This window comes from Lolium perenne, chromosome 7 (genome assembly GCF_019359855.2).
Source record: "Lolium perenne isolate Kyuss_39 chromosome 7, Kyuss_2.0, whole genome shotgun sequence".
NCBI classification, from domain to species: Eukaryota; Viridiplantae; Streptophyta; class Magnoliopsida; order Poales; family Poaceae; genus Lolium; species Lolium perenne.
The window spans coordinates 305,678,355-305,696,920 of record NC_067250.2 but is presented as its reverse complement, the minus strand read 5'-3'; the positions used below and the strand labels follow the sequence as shown (position 1 = coordinate 305,696,920).

General features: G+C 46.8%; 2 protein-coding genes across 2 annotated transcripts; both read right to left on the bottom strand.

Moving 5' to 3' along the window:
• Positions 1–1,929: 1,929 nt before the first annotated feature.
• Positions 1,930–5,119, bottom strand: LOC127315074 (uncharacterized). Its single transcript, XM_051345604.2, has 3 exons — positions 4,999–5,119; positions 4,226–4,801; positions 1,930–2,327 (listed from the first exon to the last, which is right to left on the bottom strand). Exons 1-3 carry the CDS (start codon positions 5,105–5,107, stop codon positions 2,296–2,298), a joined length of 717 nt encoding a protein of 238 aa, XP_051201564.2. The 5' UTR covers positions 5,108–5,119; the 3' UTR covers positions 1,930–2,295.
• A 7,244-nt stretch (positions 5,120–12,363) lies between these two features.
• On the bottom strand, positions 12,364–14,033 carry LOC127314390 (protein ABERRANT PANICLE ORGANIZATION 1). The gene is made up of 2 exons (XM_051344854.2): positions 13,157–14,033; positions 12,364–13,073 (listed from the first exon to the last, which is right to left on the bottom strand). Exons 1-2 carry the CDS (start codon positions 13,861–13,863, stop codon positions 12,488–12,490), a joined length of 1,293 nt encoding a protein of 430 aa, XP_051200814.1. The 5' UTR covers positions 13,864–14,033; the 3' UTR covers positions 12,364–12,487.
• Between the last annotated feature and the right edge of the window lie 4,533 nt (positions 14,034–18,566).

The window sequence follows — 18,566 nt, the reverse complement described above, 5'->3', positions numbered from 1 at the left end:
GATGATCATCATGGGGGGTGGGGGGTGGTAGGGGGTATGTTTCGGCTGTTCTCTATACATCGAGCATGCACTCCATTGCACTATTTATATGAGGCGTGCTTTAATCATGCAAATAAAATGTTGTAATTGCATGCCTTTTAATTGATTTTCTGATTTGACAAAAGGACAAGAACTGTCAGGTCAACATATGGTGGCAATCGCACATGGAAATAGTCTCCGTGGCGACAAGTCACTAATATACATGTATACTGTTTTAAAAACGGAAAGAAGATATTCAACATTAATATATGTAAGATTGTCTAAATTAATGATACGATTAATAATGTGTTTTTTTAGGAGTACCCTAAGATGATTATGTCATGTCCATTCTCCTCTTTAATGGTTTAGATCTAGCCATAGTGCTAGTATCATAGCTAGTATCATGCATCCTAACCCCACCAAAAATGCTGATGTGGCAGGTAATTATGGAGAGAGGAGATTAGAGTACTCCCTCCTTCACAGTTTATTTGGCGCGCGCGTACCCCTAGGTTATCAGTTTAACCTATATAATTTAAATTGTATAATACAAAAATTATATCATTAGAAAATAGAACATCTGAACTTTCTAATGATATAATTTTTATAACATATAACTAATGCTAACTTGATCAAATTTGCAACCTAGGGGTACGCGTGTGCCTTATAAACTGTGAGAGAGGGCATAGGTAGATACTGTATCATAGCACACATCACGAGAAAAATTAGTATCAAATAAATCTTGTACACAAATTTGTATTGGGATTCTACAAATCAATTAATATAGCAAAACTATGATACTAGTCTATGATACTATGCATTATGGATCTATTATCATAGAAAAGTATCATATACATGATACTACTATATGATACTACCCACTATGGCCAGCCTACTAGCACACTAAGATACGAAATACGAAGGAAAATAATCTGTTGGAGTACCAAATGTTAGAGCACCTCCAGCCAGGCCCCCGAGAAGCCCCCCAGGACCAACTTTTTTCATCCGGATGGCGTAAAACGGCCCAGTCGTGCGCCCAGAGTCTCGATTTGGCCCGGATTTGGACTTATATCCGTCCGGACTCCCCACGCCAAGCCCGGTCCCCCGGGGAGCTGCTGGGGGCTCCGGATGAAACATTCTCGTCCACCTGGCCCGCTGTCAGGGACTAGTCTCCTCTCTCTTCTGATTTTTCTCTCCACCTACCGCCCTTCTCTCTCCTTGATCTTTTCCCCACCTTGCCGAGCTAGAGCACGACGGGCAGAGGAGTCAACTGGACACGCCATGGACCAATCCACCGAGCTGGAGGCGGCGGAGCGGGTCGTCATGCGCTGGGACTCATCCCCGGCATCCACGGCGGCCGCCGGCCGGGACGACGAGCCCATGCTGTTCGACGGCGCGGGGGATCGTGCCGAGGCGGAGCGCTTCCTCCGCGCGGTGGACGACATCCGCCGCCTCGCGCCGCCGTCCCCGCGGCCGTCGGCAGCCCGCGCCGGCTCTCCTCCGGCTCGGGGGCGGCGGCGGCGTCCGGGCTCGGCGGCTCCGGCGCCGTGCAGGTGGCCATGGCGCGGCTCGAGATCGAGGCGCTCGCGGACCTCACCTCGCTCTCCACCATCTCCAGCCGACCGCTCCAGCTCGCTCTCCTCCGTCGACCTCCCCGCCGTCGACGAGGACGACCCCGTCGCCTACCGCGCCGGCCGCCGCAGCAGCTACCGCTCGCTGCGCAAAGATCCGCGAGATCGACCTCCTCCCCGACGACGCCGTCGCCGACCTCCGCGCCATCGCCTCCCGGATGGCCGCCGCCGGCTACGGCCGCGAGTGCGCGCAGGTCTACGCCTCCGTCCGCAAGCCCGCCGTCGACGCCTCCCTCCGCCGCCTCGGCGTCGAGCGCCTCAGCATCGGGTGCGTGGCCGGCATGGTCGATGCTGGTCGAACACCTTCCAGGCATCCTCACGAGCGCCGTGTGTGGGGAGATGACTGGAAAAGTGTAGCTCCCCATGCCAAAAATAGGTCCAATCCGGACCAATTTCTATCCGGATTATGCCCCGGGGGCCTCCAACGAGTGGGGATGCTCTTATATCCGTTACATTACAGGTCGTCAAGCTATTCTGAATACTAGCTCCGTCGCTAATTTGTGTTTAGATATATCCATATATACGTAAAACCAAAACGCTTATTTTAGGATGGATGGAGTATAATGGATATACATCACGTAAAAAATGGGTGAATGATCCAAGATGGTCCTGGAAGACATCTACATTTTTCTGAAGAGCTCCGTCCCAATCACATGTAAACATACCGGCACTCGTTGTAACCTGCCGAGGAAAAAGTACGACCCAAGGTAAGAAAAAAGTACTCAATAAAACCTTGTCAAATATGCAAGAGCACGAATAATGAAGATGAAACTGAGATAAATAAAGAATTCGCCCACTCCTATTTCAATGGAGTATTGCCAATTCCTGGAGCCACGGCACCGGCCGGCAGCCCCCCAGCCGTCCACAGCACCGGCCGGCAGCCCCCCAGCCAATCGCCAATGGAAGCTGAGTTACGCGCGTGTCTTGAAGGTATTGAACTGACTAAGCAGCACTCCCAACTGCCACTCATCATAGAAACAGATTGCTCCCAATTGGTTGTTGCGGTTTCTTCCCCAACCCACGACAGATCACCCTTTCTTCATTGGGTGAATGAGATTAAAAGTTTAGCTAGTATTTTGTGTCAATGTCGTTTTGTAAAGGTGGAACGCATACAGGTTAGGGTTAGTGATTTTCTTGCAAACTTGGCAAGATTACAACGCCAGTCTATGATATGGTTAGGTTCTGGACCTGAAGATGTCCTTCAGTTGCTAGAACTTGATCGCTCTGTAACCCCGCCTGTTTAATAAAGTTCCAGGTTTACCCGCAAAAAAAAAATGGAGTATTCATGGGTCATCTCAGAAAGTTAGGCCCGCGTCCTTCAGTGGGCTGTTATTTTAGAGCATCTCCACTCGTCCCCCCGAACAGGCCCCCGGCGAGCGTTTTTTCCATCCGGACGGCGTAATTCGGTCCAGTCGCGCCCCCGGTTCCTCGTTTTCGTCCGGATTTGGGCCTAAATCCATCCGGCGATCCCACGACATCCCCGGCCCCCCGGGGAGCGCTCGGGGACTCCGGACGAAGCGAAAGCGCGCGTGGCCCCAACTTGTCGGCGACAATGGCCTCCGATCTACGGCAAAACCCTCGTCTTCCCGATCTACGGCAAAACCCTCGTCTTCCCGATCTACGGCAATACCCTCGTCGAACGAAAGCTTTGAACTCTCAAGTGGTGCAACATAGATAGATTATATATATATTTCGAATATAATTCGAATAAACATAAAAATTACATATAAAAACTTTAAAACTAAACTACTTCTTCTTCTTCTTAGAAGGCCCCGCCTCATCGTCGTCGCGGCGACGCTTCCGGCTCGCCACCTCCTCGTCGGAGGAAGTTGAGTCCTCGTCGTCGTCCTCATCATCTTCTTCGTCCTCCTCCTCCTGCTCCTCCTCCTGCTCCTCCTCCTGCTCCTGCTCCTCCTCCTCTTCCTCGGCCTCTTCCTCGGCCTGCTCCTCGGCCTGCTCCACGGCCTCTTCGTCCTCCTCCTCGTCGTCCCACTCGTCCTCGCTGGCCGGCGGGGGGGAATCGTCGCTGCTGGACGATGCAGCTGGCTCCCACCAATGGCGCCATCCAGGCGGCTTCCCCTCGCTGTCGGTGTCCGATGGCCAAGAGATATCGCTCATGGTTGACGGAGGATGGTGACGAGAGAACAGATGAATGGCGTCGCCCGTCGAAAACCGTATATGTAGGTCTCTCGACGACAGAGAGCGCCGGTTGCTCTTCCGCGGAGTTCGTGCTCCATTACGGCGGTTCTCGCATCGAGGCCACTTCGACCGTTCCCGACGAGTCGTTCCGGCTCTCCAGTCCACTTCGCGACGGTTCAATGCGTCGAGGGAACCCCGACGATTGCCCTTCCCGGTGACTGCGCCGTCGCTATGCACGCGGTGGGTGCGCGTCCATGGGCTCGCGGCTGGAAAAATGGGCCTCCCCAGGCCAAAAACTACATCCATCCGGCGCTAAATTTCGCCGGATTTGGGCGTGGGGAGCCCAAACGAGTGGGGATGCTCTTAGCAGGTCTTAGCCCAAGCAACCTCCACATCATTAATGTCGCGTTATTCCAAAGAAAAAAAAACCAAATACTTACTGGGGTCTTTGGTGATGAGCATGGCGGAGCCGGCGAAGTCGCAGGTGCCACCGGCGGCCTTGGCGCGCTGCCAGTAGCTGTTGAAGGCGAAGGAGGCGTGCGCCATCAGTGTGTCCGGCAGGTAGCACGGCCCGCCGGGCGCAGCCATGCCGCAGTCGGCGCCCGACCCGCACGCGTAGTCCATGGCCGCCTGCACGTCCACGCTCTCGACCGTCGGGTTCGCCACGCACCAGAGCCCCGCGTGCGCATCCGGCGGCGCTGTACCGGTTGTAGGGCTTCCCGTCGTAGGAGCACCAGCCGGAGGGGCCGCGACGGGGCTCGTCGGCGCGTTGGCTGGGGGGCTGCCGGCCGGTGCCGTGGACGGTGGCAGCACACCGGCTGGAGGGGGGATCGACGGCGCCGCCGGTGAGGCTGGATTCGCGGGGGGAGGGTGCGCGCAGTACGGCGGCCGCGTAACGTCGTGTGCCGGATCTGAAGCCCCGCCTCCGATCACGTCTTCGTACGGGGCCAATTGCGGCGAGCTCACAAGGTTTGGGTACAATTCTCTTGTTCCTGAGGCGCCATCTGCCCAATAATCTGCTTCACATGCATGCATGGTAACAAAGATAAATTTTTTGTCTAGAAATTCAAGGAAACAACACATATAATTGCACAAAATGCATGGGAGACAATGCACTATACAAAAAAGGATGACAAGATAACTAGAGTAGAAGAAGATTATAGAGCAAATGATGGATGTGCACTTGTAGTCCGGTAGGGATTTCACTAATTACCATGTCGTATGGACAAGACGAGAGCTAGGAGGATCACGTTCTTGATCATCATTGGCTCAATGGGTCTGGACTCTGGACGGCATGAGCCAAAGTAATGCTTAGCATGCATGCATATATGAGGCATGGGGGCCCTTGAAATTTGTAGTGCTAGAAAGGAATATGAGGGGAGTAGTACACAAGTCAAGTGGTCAGATAAAGTGGAGGCACAGAGGCTGAGAGGCAGCAAAGATTCACCACATGATTACTAGCTAAGCTAGCCATATTTGTATATGTCTCTTTTGCTAATTAGATTTGCGTTGGCTGATATGTCGCTTAGATCATCTCTAACAGATGATGCAAAGTTGACATTTTACATCACATTTACCTAAAAATTATCTCCAACAGATGACTTTCACCTATTCGGTCATGTAAATCTTTTGGGATTTGCTAGTTAGCTGAGAAATAATTTCGTGCTTAGTTAAGTCCTACATCATTTGATTTGCATCGTGATTCATAGTAGTCATGAGTTGCAACTGAGATTTGATAACATCATATGACTGAGAACGAAGTTAGCTCTCAGTCGACTGAGAAATAGTCACATCCAAATCTTTTACATCGTGATGATGTATATATTTGAACGAAGTGAAACAAATATACATCACCAAAAGTGGCGATGTATATTTGTTCCAACATGGCGCGTAGCACACTGAATCTTTCCACGCGACTCTTCCTTGTTGCTGACCGTGTGCCCACTGCCGCCGCCGATTCCCCCCGTCCCTACTGCCACGAAACCACCAGATCCGCTGAAGCCTAATGCGTCGTTCAACCGCCAAATCGCGCGGATTTCCAAACAATTCGCCACCTCGCTGCTAGGGAATGCAGCCACGCCGCCGCGGAAGCCCGCCTCATCGTTCCCCCGCCGAATTGCGCGGACTCCCGCCGATCCGCTACCGCGCCTCCGCCCTAGGTCATCGACTGTTTCCCTAGCCCGCGACATTGAAACTTTGGATGTTTTGCTACGAAGATAACCGTGGACAACATCCGTTGGTGGCTCGGGACATTCTCATCGCTGGAGCTCGCCGCTCGCGCCTAGGACTTCGGCGGCTAGACATTTGGCAGGCCGCGCTCCAAGATGAACTACCCCGACGTAAAGAGCCTTCGGGAGGCCGCTTTCCTCTCGCCTTAGCTAGGTGCGCATAGTCACTCGCGGGCAGGAGAAGGATAATCACCGCACCTTCTTGCAGATCAGGGCGCACGAGGCCGACGAGGAGACAATGGCGAAGATTCGTCATGATCACCCCGAGCCCGTTCTGTTCAAGATTGAGTACTTCGCGGCGAGGGAGAATGCCAAGAAGACGAAGAAGGAAGAGGCTGCGGAGACAGAGGTTGGCCCCTCTACCATCGATCTCTCGTCGGGATCGTCCTCCGAGTTAGACTCGGACTTCTGGAATAACCTCAACAGTTCTGACGATGATGACTGGGAGTGAACTCCCCCTCCACCATCGATGTCTATCTATCGTACTGTTGAAGTTTATGGTTGAACTATCGAAGTTTAGGGTTCAAGTGTGCGTTGAATTTTAGATTTTATCATGTCAATGTAGAATTTGGATATATCACATCTATCTTTATAAACTAGAAGTGTTTGAGTTAAATTACTAGAATTTTTATTTCAGCTTCACTTGTTCAATTTAAAGTTTGATATGTCAAAAAAGAAGGATTTGTTACAGATGTGTTATATTTTACATCACCTGCTGCAGCAAGAGTGATGTAAAATACATCATTTGTCATATGCAAACGTTTTTCGTGATGTACATTTTTTGCAATGTGATGTAGAACGTTTTACATCACCACTTTTTGATTCATCATATGTTAGAGATGCTCTTAGACTTATGCAACTCCCCATAGCACCCCATAGGCCCAATGGAAGCCCGAAAAAAGGCCCTAAGAGGTGCAACCCATCCGTCGGGGCTACCCAAAAAGTTTCTGACAACCCCATATCCACCCAAACCTTCGGGCGATGGGCTGTCAGGTACGCCCGAACATGACCGTCACGTAGGACATTTAAAGGTGGGTCAAGCCTATCATGGACACCCCATACACCACCATGCTTCATATCGGGGCTTGTCCTCACAAAGTTGGATCCACAAAAAGCATGGATCGCCGAAGTTTGTTGTCCCCAAGCCAAAGCCATATGAAGGCTTCTTCATCCCCAAGCCAGAGGCGTGGAGGGGGGGGGGGGGGGGGGTTACCGGACGCCTGCGACACAGCCTCACCCTTTGTGCGATCGCGATGACCCGGCCGACACGCTGGGTTTCTGGACTGTCGTGCGTGAGTTAGATAATACAACGGATGAGCACACATCATCATCGTCTTGGACGAACAAGAAGGCTAGGGCTAGGTTTAGTTTCTCTTGTCTTTATGTTGTTGCTTAATATTCTAAAATTTAATGAAATGTTAACTATTCAATTTAACTTGTTTGTTAATTTGTTTTTTGGGAAAAGAGTAGGGGATAAACGCACTCCTACGAAAAGGCGGAACATTTGATATAATCATTAGGTTTTTTCCCTAAAGATTCTTACACATATATTTCTGTGAAAAAATCATCCCTTGATAATTACATTTTATTTTATCCGCCATGTGTCAAACACTATTTAAGGCTAACTCTTGTAGTTATATGACTCCATAGAATTCAATAATGGTCGTATTCTCGAAAAGACATTGTTTTCTAATTTTGTTTTAGAATCTTGCGAATTAAAGACGCCATGAGAAATTTTGATGATCCCATCCCTATGTTCCAAATGTTATCACTGAAAAATACAATGAAAAGAATTCATATGAAATTCAAACGGCCATTTTGGTTCTTTTCTCCGGCTGCAGTTTTGGCACATGTGCTTTACTTGGTCAGAGAGAGAAAAATCAAGGAATCGAATATAAGGGAAAAGGGCAAAAACACAAGATGTTATGATTATTTCGTTGCTTCGGTTCCACTCAAGCAGAGACAAGCCGTTCAGTACCCTGTTTAACTTAATACATACTCATATCCTGCAATTTCACCTTGTTTGGTTTGTCATGTATGAACGCATGCAATGCATAGTCTAGTAACTAGCTTAGGTCTAGAGAAAAAAGTACGTGTCTTGTCAATCCCGGTGAGTTGACAACACCTTGGGATATATAGTGGCTCACACGTTATTGTTGATTTAACTATGTATGCATCATGTATGACTTTATGAAGAGAATTCATAGTACCTAAAATGAGTAGAGTAAATTAGCAGCATATATCACAGAAATATTTAAATTATACCCCCAATATTTATGATCACTGCACGGTTAGTTAGTGGGATTCTAAAAACACTGGAATTGAAGATGCAGGAGTATGTACAATGTGATAACGGTTAGTGTTTTTACTCCAAAGTTTGTTTAACCCCAAAAAAAGAACTTCCAACATATTTGAGTGTGTAGCATTTCTATGAGTATATATAGTTCAAAGCAATGCTGTCGCAAAAAAAATCATAAAAAACTTGCTTATTTTTTATAAAGAAAATATATTAATATCAAGGAGATATCAATTATATCTAGGCTCTACATCAAAGAGATAACCGAAGATAATGGAAAATTACTCATGCATCATTTGTCATAGGTCTGCCTTGGAGACGATGAATCCCCTGTTCTTCCAATCCATTTGCAGTTGTTTGCTGGAAGGATATCTCTACCCTAATTGGTATCCACCTGATGATGCTGACTTGGACATGCATGCCATATATATTCTCGGCCTTAAATCAGAGATTAATCTATGGAGATCATCATGTTGGGAGGATGATTTATCTAGACTTCACGTTTTCAAAGGGGTTCAAGGGATGAGATGGCACCCTCAGCATAAACCAATTAATTCAACAATCCTATTCTGATATTAGAAACTGGGTGAATCATTTTCACTATTTTATTTTAGGGGGCATGAAGCCTTGTATTGGAGTTGCTGGCAATCTCTAGCACCTAGAACTGTATATCACTTTATAAGAACATTCATAAATATATGAAGTGGGAAACCCATTTTTAAAGCTTAAAAAGAGATACAATTCAAAGCGTTTAAGGTTCAACAATGAGTTTTCCCGAGGGTTGATATTCAAGGGTTAGTTTGATACATGCCACAATAAATTATGTATATCAAAAAATGCCACCAGAAAAGACAAGTTGAGAAAAAATGCCATTGTAATGAAGTGTTGATTCAATATATGCCACCGACACAATGGTATATTTTAGAATATTCAAGTGTTAGAAGTGACATTTTCTATTAAAAAATCACAATAGATTTTTTCGAGTGCACGAAGTTGATAGTGCATACATTAAATTTATGCTAATTTTAATCCCACAAATGTGTAGGATTATTTCTGAAGCAAACATGCCCCGAGAAGAATCGTCAATATCATATAATAGCAATGACCAGTTTTAGTCTAAAGTCATAGCATCCTTCACATTAAATTCCATTTTCTACGCGCTCGCTCATTTTTTTTTTCAAATTACTTTGTCTATTATCTTTAGTTGAAATCATACTTTGTAAAGTTTGAGCAGAGAAATATAAACATCTACAATATCAAATTAGAATTATTTCAACCATCACAAACTATATTTCATATTGTATGCATTTGGTATCATGAATATTGATATATATATATTTTTTGACACAATGTGAATAAAGAATTTTGCTCTTATATTATTAGTCAAACATTTCAAAGTTTAATTTTAACCAAAACTAATACGTGCAGTAATTTGAAAATGAGGAATATGTGGAGTAGCAGTATTATACTCGATCATTTCCTTCTACTATCCGACACATCAGCGTGTAGTCAATCATCCAATCTGCTCTTAGGTCTTATCAACGTGCATGCAGAATTATCAGAGAATATGTGCCTGAGTGACCAAAGTGCGTCACTTTTAAATATCTATCCACTAATCCACACATATTTTCTCATGAAAATAAATAGCCTCTGCCCACTCAGTGAAAGATGATGCCACTAGAATAGCTAGGGCTAGGGGCTAGGGCAAAGGATGCCAGGGGCCTATGGTCTTTGTCCTGGTGTGGCAGGTGAGATTGTACTGCTCCATCGAGTTTCTTGGCGAAGGGCGGCATAGAGATCAGAGAGGATGAGATGAGAGAATCCGGCAGCACCCAACCACGGGAGCTTTCTCCGTGGGCGTTGCAGGCCGATCGATCCGGTCAAGAAGTACATGTACTACTCCACTTCATATGTACCCCCTGGCCACAGTACTGAACTCATGTGCATTCCCTGTAAGAGAGATTCCTCCATTCTACTGTACTTTGCCAAATATAGTTCCACTGTACATGCACATCCCTTTCCACTCCTCACATGTAACTTTTCACAAAAAAAATTAAACATATGATTATTGGTTAGAAAAAGAAAAGGAGATATATGACCAGCTATTTACTTCATCGTAGACTAAAATATATAAAATAGATTTCCGATCTTCTTGGTTATTAGTTAATAGTACAAGTTTATTTTGTAAAAGTTTCTTGATGTCAATCTGGACACTGTTAATCCATGTCTTCACTTGCTCTCTACACATTTTATTGAAGAATAATTCATTGTCCTTTGGGAAAAAAATGGCGGCCCTCGCTTATCTTCTTGTTTGAAGCGAAATCCTAATTATTCTTATATCAATTGATTTCCTGACGAGAAAAGGAATGGAGCAAAATTAGAGATCTTTTGTAACTTCGATCATTGGTAGTGGTCGTGTTGGTCTAACCTATTGAGTATTGATGGTCTCTTTAGGATTGTACATTTTGTATGGATAAAGTTTGAGGTCACAATTATAACAAAGTTTATGGGTGGGAAAATTTTTAACCAAGTATTTCCAGGGGAAATTAGATGTGCACTAATTTAATTGGAATTACATGGGCTCGCATCTTTTACTTTGTCACTATCTTTTGGGCTAACTAACACAAGAATCAAAAAAACTTTAGAAAGCATTAACACAAAAATCATATAATTACCTGAATAAATAGACAAGAATCGGATGTCGTGTGTACTGAATTTTACACCAAACCTTAGACAAAATTAGGATTGCAGAAACGTGTTATTGTGTTCAATCACATGGATCTTGGTTAGAGAGAGAAGAGATAAGTAATTTTTTTTATAAATCACCCTTTGGAAAAACTAATCCCTCGTCCGACCCGACCCCTCGATAAAACTATTTCAAAATCTGACCCTTCTCCAGAACAGCACTGAAGTTGTGCAAGCCAGCGCCAAGACTCAACGGCGCTAAAGTAGGGTCGACGCAAAACCTCATGGAGTCAAAGCAAGTTCGGTGCTATTTCCATTGGTGCCGACTGCCTAGAGTTTTTCATGCTCATTTTTTTCGCTAACCTGCACAACTTACGCAATGTTCTAGATGACGCTAAACCCAGGGATCTGATTCAAAATAGTTTCGCTGAGGGGGGAATACGAGGGATTAGGTTCTCCCAGGGGACAAATTTTCAAAACAAAAAAAAAAATAGATGATGGATGCAGAGACATGTCGAGCCCAAGGGAAGTAAACAAAAAACATGACATTTCACAGCTAATGTATGGTATCCTCCAAAATGTGAAGGAAGTGTAGTGCTATTTCTTAGGACTTTTCAAAGCTTAATGCTACCAAGAATCCATGTTTTGCTTGGAACCAAGAATTTTATTAATTGCTCAATTGGTTTGGAATCGGATTGGAAAAGCTTTTTGCCTCTCGTTTAATAAAGGGAAAGTATTGAAACCCTGCATTCAATGGATTTAAATGTAATCCTACCTGCATTCAACGGGTTTCAATACTTCTCCCTTTTTCTTTCCGAAAAAGTACTCTTCCCTTTTTTTAACGAGAGGCAAAAGCTTTTTCCAATTGGACGCCAAACCAATAGAACAACCATTAAAATCCTCTGTTCCAAACTAAACAACATGCAATCTTGTATATTCCTCTAGCCCTGTCAATCTTCGTTTAAGATGAGAAGATCAAAACTGCAGTCCCAAGTCCCAACTAGCTGGCTGTCTACGCAGTCCTACGCTCTACTTGTCCAGCAATTCTACACTGGCTTTTCCTGTGTGTTCGGCTGTGTTTTTGCTACATGGGATCTGATAAATTTTAAGCATGCATGTACTATGATGAAGCTTCTCAAGAGAAGTAACTTAAGTAGTTTCATGATCACATGGGTCCGTATACAATTGTGTAATTATTATTGACACCACTAGCTAGATACCGCTTCAAAACAAGATACTGCTTTTTGCATGACACAAATTTCAGATGACAAGGTGAATTAAGCAACATGGATGCATAAATTTTCGAAAAATCTTGCATATTACTAATTCGATCTCAACCACAAATCATGAAATATACCACACAACTAGCTAAGAAATTATTATCCATACATCGTTCGAGTACTTATAACATAACATAATAAATTCCTTCGATGCATTAACTATTAAGCTAATTAAAGATCCGACACGAGCTGCAATTATGAAATCACATAAATCTAACCATGCATGCCATGCAAAGCAACCGGTGTCGTGGCGTCCAGGAGGCCGATGGCCGGCGTCGCGAGGCGGGGCTCGTAGGCGAGCACCCGGAACCCCGGGCCGCCCACGCCGCCCACGCCGACGTACGGGCAGGGCGGCGCCCACCTCCACTCGTCGCGGCGCGAGTCGAACACGAGCACACTCGCCGGCACTGGTCCCGCCCCAGGCGCGCACCGGGCGGCGAGCACGACGAAGTCGCCGTGAGCGGCGCACTCGAATCCGCGCCCGCCCTCGGCCGCTGCGAACTGCGCGTGCACGTCCTGCGGCATCCGCGCCACCTCGCTCCATGCGCCGCCGCTTCCCTGCCCGCTGCCGCCGCGCAGCGTCCACACGCGCACGCTCCTCGGCACGCTGAGGCGGCTCTTCTCAACGGACGCGACGAGGCCTACCCTGGGTGAACCCGATCCCTCCCTGCCGCCGCCGAGCTCCACCAGGGCCGGCGAGCGCAGGAACCGCCTCATCGGTGGCTGCACCTTGCTCCACACGTTCGCCGCCACGTCGAACACCAGAACAGCGAACGGCGACGAGCTCATGCAGTAGAACCTGCGAATAAATCATAGATTTTTTTAATTAACCATACTACAAAACCTGCATGTACTAGTAGTAATCGTGGACAAGATCATCACCTTCCTGAGGCGAAGGCCATTCCGGCACGAGGATCGAGGGAGGAGAGGCGGGGGAGGAGCGAGCTAGGGGCCCAGAAACCGGAGGACGGGACGGAGGCCGCGTCCGCGACAAAGGTGTCGGCGGAGATGTTCTTGACGGCGAATGGCGACACGAGGTCGTCGCCGGCGACGACGGCGATGATGGACGTCGGTCCGGCGGCGAGGCCGACGGTGGGGGAGAGGCGCTGCGTGGGGCCGAGCGGCACCGCGGCGAGGAGGCGCGTGATGGGGTTGGCGAGGAGCAGCGTCTTGTGCCCCGACGCGCCGGAGAGGAACGCGAGCAGGCCCGCAGACGCGGCCGCAGCCGAGAATCCGCCGCCAGCAGCGGCCGGCACCGGAATGGGGAGAGGGAGGAGGAACCAATGGCCGTTGGGGTCTAGAAGGAGGAGGTGGTCGGCGGAGGGTATGACGAAGGCGAAGAAGGGGAGGTGCGGGGAGAGGAGGAGGTGGGAGTGGAGGAACGGAGAAGAGTAGATGAGGTGGTAGAAGCGGCGGCAGGCGGCGCGGGCGCGGAGGAAGGACGGCGTCGGCAGACACGCCAGAACGCGGTCCAGCAGAGGCTGCGGAAGCCGGCGCCACACGCGCGGGTCCATCTCCACTGGCGCCGTCGCCGCCGCGGATGGGTGGGGGTGGCCGGACGGCAGCGGCTGGTGGTGTGGGTTCATCATGATCTGAGAGCTGGAGAGTGGAAGGCAGCTGGCCCGGAGTCCGTCTGGGAGATAGAGAGTGAGCTGCGACTTTGTAGGTTTGAAGTGTGGAGTGAGGCAGCTTGTGGACAGGAGGAGCGCACAACAAATACTTGAGAGATGCTCAAGGATTTCATGTGAGGCTAGCTAGGTTGCGGCCAAACCGGTGGAGAAAGATGCCGGTTTGGAACAGAGAGGGCATATGATCATTGGGATCCCAATCAAGCCACACACCATGTAAGCATTTTTTTTTTTCTTCTCACCCTGCCAGATCGCGGCTGCCACCACCCCTCGCCGCCTCCGCCGTTCCCACCTCCCGCGAAGCTAGCACCGTCGAGCAAACAAGTCCCCCCTCTTCCGGACCACGGCTCACAGATCCGTCGTCCGGAAGCGTCTACCAGCGGCTCCTGGTTTTTCCCACGCTATCCTGCCCGCGAGGTGTTCGACGCATTGCATGGATGGATTCAGACGACGAGGAGACGACTACTTTCCACGAGGAAGAGGCTAAGGCTGCTGCTGCCGCCGACTATGCCGACGACGAGCACGCGCATATCCTCGCTTTTCTCCTGGCAATATACGCCCGGGATGCGAAGCCTCGGCGTGCAAGTTCCAAGAAGGGGTGGCGCAAGAGCAAGCCGAGGCAGAGGCTTGAGGTATTATGATGATGAATCATATGGTTGGGGGCCAAACACCGACTACCTGGGCTACTAGCTTCCACCCAAACTTGGGGGGTATGTTCTTCCTCTCATTTCCATTGTGTATTGTCATGCTAGGTTTGCTTAAGTTGTAGTTTTTATTAGTTCACACTTTCAGAAACCCAAAAAAATTATTTTAGTCTCGGCATGCTGTTTCTTTTAGCAAAACCACAAAAACCTAAAAGATTTTCATTTTTGTAAAGCACTTAAAAAGTAGTAACAGAAATCTACATGTTGTTGCCGACCGTTTTATTTTTAATTCTTCACATGTAATTTTATTGACATCATTTTATTAAGATTTCTACTGTAGAGAATGATTTTTGGAGTGAGCCAACTTAAAATCTCTATATGTGAGCATATTGCGCAGTTTAGGATTGATGAAAGAGGTATGATATCTTTGCTATATTTATTTATGGAATTAGCAAATACTTGTGCGTAGTTTCATCAATACTTGGGAAAGTGATATTAGATGTTTACTATATTTGTGTTCTCCTCGCTATATATGATGCAAATGAGATATTATTGAGGAACATTACTTATACTTGCTTGAGAGATAGTGTCTTTGAATAAAAGTCTATGCATCCCACCATGTTTTTTATTGCGGATTTGGCACATATTCAATGATAAATAAATATTCATATGTCTCCTTAAAATATGAAAGTTGATGTTTGTGTGACGGTCCAATCTTTTCAATGATGAACCTCATCGTTGAAGCATATGTAAGTTAGTTGATAGTATCTTTAGTTGACCAACTAACTGATGGTGCTCCGGTGATGGCGCCAGACAATCTTGCTGAGCGTTGTTGTCGAAGCGGTTGGGAAACCCCAAGAGGAAGGTGTGATGAGCACAGCAGCAAGTTTTCCCTCAGTACGAAACCAAGGTTTAATCGACCAGTAGGAGAAAGGTGTGACTTCTGAAGGTGTTGCTAGCTGACTAGTGGTAGGGTGCACTACCGGCGTCAGCAACAACGTGGAATATGCACACAACATAACCAAAGTACTTTGCCCCAACTTGCAGTGAGGTTGTCAGTCTCACTGGTTTGCTGAACACAAAGGATTAGACGTATCGAGTGGAAAGAGATATTTGCAGAAAGTAAACATAACAGGATTGCAGTAGATGAATTTATCATTGTAAAGGAAACATGACCGAGGTCCACAGTTCACTAGAGGAGTCTCTCCTGAAAGATGAATAGCATGTTGGGTGAACAAATTACAGCTGGGCAATTGAGAGAATATCAACCATACATGACAAGATGATTACTATGAGATTTGATTGGGCATTACAACATAATATATATACCGTAATCCAACTGCGTCTATGACTAATAATCCACCTTCCGGTTTTCGTCCGAACCCATTTCAGTATTAAGTTGCAAGCAACAGATTATCGCATTAAGCAATGTTTGTAAAGTAAATAATAGAATTACCCTTGGATAAAACATTGTTGTTTTCTCCCTAGTAGCAACAACACATTTACAATCTTAGAAGTTATTGTCACTCTCCCAGAAAACTAGAGCCATGAACCTACTATCGAGTATAAATACCCCCTCTTGGAGTCACAAGTGTCCACTTGGCCAGAGTTTCTACTAGCAATGGAGAGCATGCAAGATCACAAATAACATATGACATGAATATATAATCAATCTCAAAATAGTATACAATATTCATCGTATCCCAACAAACACAACATGTAGGATTACATAAGGATGATCTTGATCATGTATGGTAGCTCACAATATCTATACATGAAGCACAAAGTGGAGAACACAACCATCTAGCTACTGCTATGGACCCATAGTCTAGGGATGAACTACTCACGCATCACTTCAGAGGCGGACATGGAGATGTAGATGCCTCCGGCGATGATTTCCCCCTCCTGCAGGGTGTCGGGAAGAGCTTCAGAAGCCCGCGAGATGGGTTCTGCGACGGCGGTCGCGACGAAACTTTTCGTGGATGGAGCCTCGGGTATGCAGGGTTTTCCGAGAAGATGTATAAATAGGCGGAGGATTTAGGTCGGTGGGGTGCCTGGGGGGCTACACCCCTGATGCGTGTGGTTGACACGTCCGTTGGGAACCCCAAGAGGAAGGTGTGATGCGCACAGCGGCAAGTTTCCCTCAGTAAGAAACCAAGGTTTAATCGAACCAGTAGGAGTCAAGAAGCACGTTGAAGGTTGATGGCGGCGGGATGTAGTGCGGCGCAACACCAGAGATTCCGGCGCCAACGTGGAACCTGCACAACACAACCAAAGTACTTTGCCCCAACGAAACAGTGAGGTTGTCAATCTCACTGGCTTGCTGTAACAAAGGATTAACCGTATTGTGTGGAAGATGATTGTTTGCAGAAAACAGTAAAAACAAGATTGCAAAGAGATTGTATTTCAGTATAGAGAATTGGACCGGGGTCCACAGTTCACTAGAGGTGTCTCTCCCATAAGATAAATAGCATGTTGGGTGAACAAATTACAGTTGGGCAATTGACAAATAGAGAGGGCATGACCATGCACATACATATTATGATGAGTATTGTGAGATTTAATTGGGCATTACGACAAAGTACATAGACCGCTATCCAGCATGCATCTATGCCTAAAAAGTCCACCTTCAGGTTATCATCCGAACCCCCTCCAGTATTAAGTTGCTAACAACAGACAATTGCATTAAGTATTGCGCGTAATGTAATCAGTAACTACATCCTCAAACATAGCACCAATGTTTTATCCCTAGTGGCAACAGCACATCCATAACCTTAGAGGTTCTTGTCACCCCTCCAGATTCACGGAGACATGAACCCACTATCGAGCATAAATACTCCCTCTTGGAGTTACTAGCATCAACTTGGCCAGAGCATCTACTAATAACGGAGAGCATGCAAGATCATAAACAACACATAGACATAACTTTGATAATCAACATAACAAGTATTCTCTATTCATCGGATCCCAACAAATGCAACATATAGAATTACAGATAGATGATCTTGATCATGTTAGGCAGCTCACAAGACCCGACAATTAAGCATAATGGGGAGAAGACAACCATCTAGCTACTGCTATGGACCCATAGTCCAGGGGTAGACTACTCACACATCACTCCGGAAGCGACCATGGCGGCGTAGAGTCCTCCGGGAGATGAATCCCCTCTCCGGCAGGGTGCCGGAGGCGATCTCCTGAATCCCCCGAGATGGGATTGGCGGCGGCGGCGTCTCAGTAAGGTTTTCCGTATCGTGGCTCTCGGTACTGGGGGTTTCGCGACGGAGGCTTTAAGTAGGCGGAAGGGCAAGTCAGGAGGCGGCACGAGGGGCCCACACCATAGGGCCGCGCGGCCAGGGGCCAGGCCGCGCCGCCCTAGGGTTTGGTCGCCTCGTGGCCCCACTTCGTCTCCTCTTCGGTCTTCTGGAAGCTTCGTGGCAAAATAGGACCCTGGGCGTTGATTTCGTCCAATTCCGAGAATATTTCGTTACTAGGATTTCTGAAACCAAAAACAGCAGAAACAAGAATCGGCACTTCGACATCTTGTTAATAGGTTAGTTCCAGAAAATGCACGAATATGACATAAAGTGTGCATAAAACATGTAGATATCATCAATAATGTGGCATGGAACACAAGAAATTATCGATACGTCGGAGACGTATCAGCATCCCCAAGCTTAGTTCTGCTCGTCCCGAGCAGGTAAAACGATAACAAAGATAATTTCTGGAGTGACATACCATCATAACCTTGATCATACTATTTGTAAAGCATATGTAGTGAATGCAGCGATCAAAACAATGTATATGACATGAGTAAACAAGTGAATCATAAAGCAAAGACTTTTCATGAATAGTACTTCAAGACAAGCATCAATAAGTCTTGCATAAGAGTTAACTCATAAAGCAATAATTCAAAGTAAAAGCATTGAAGCAACACAAAGGAAGATTAAGTTTCAGCGGTTGCTTTCAACTTATAACATGTATATCTCATGGATAATTGTCAACATAGAGTAATATAATAAG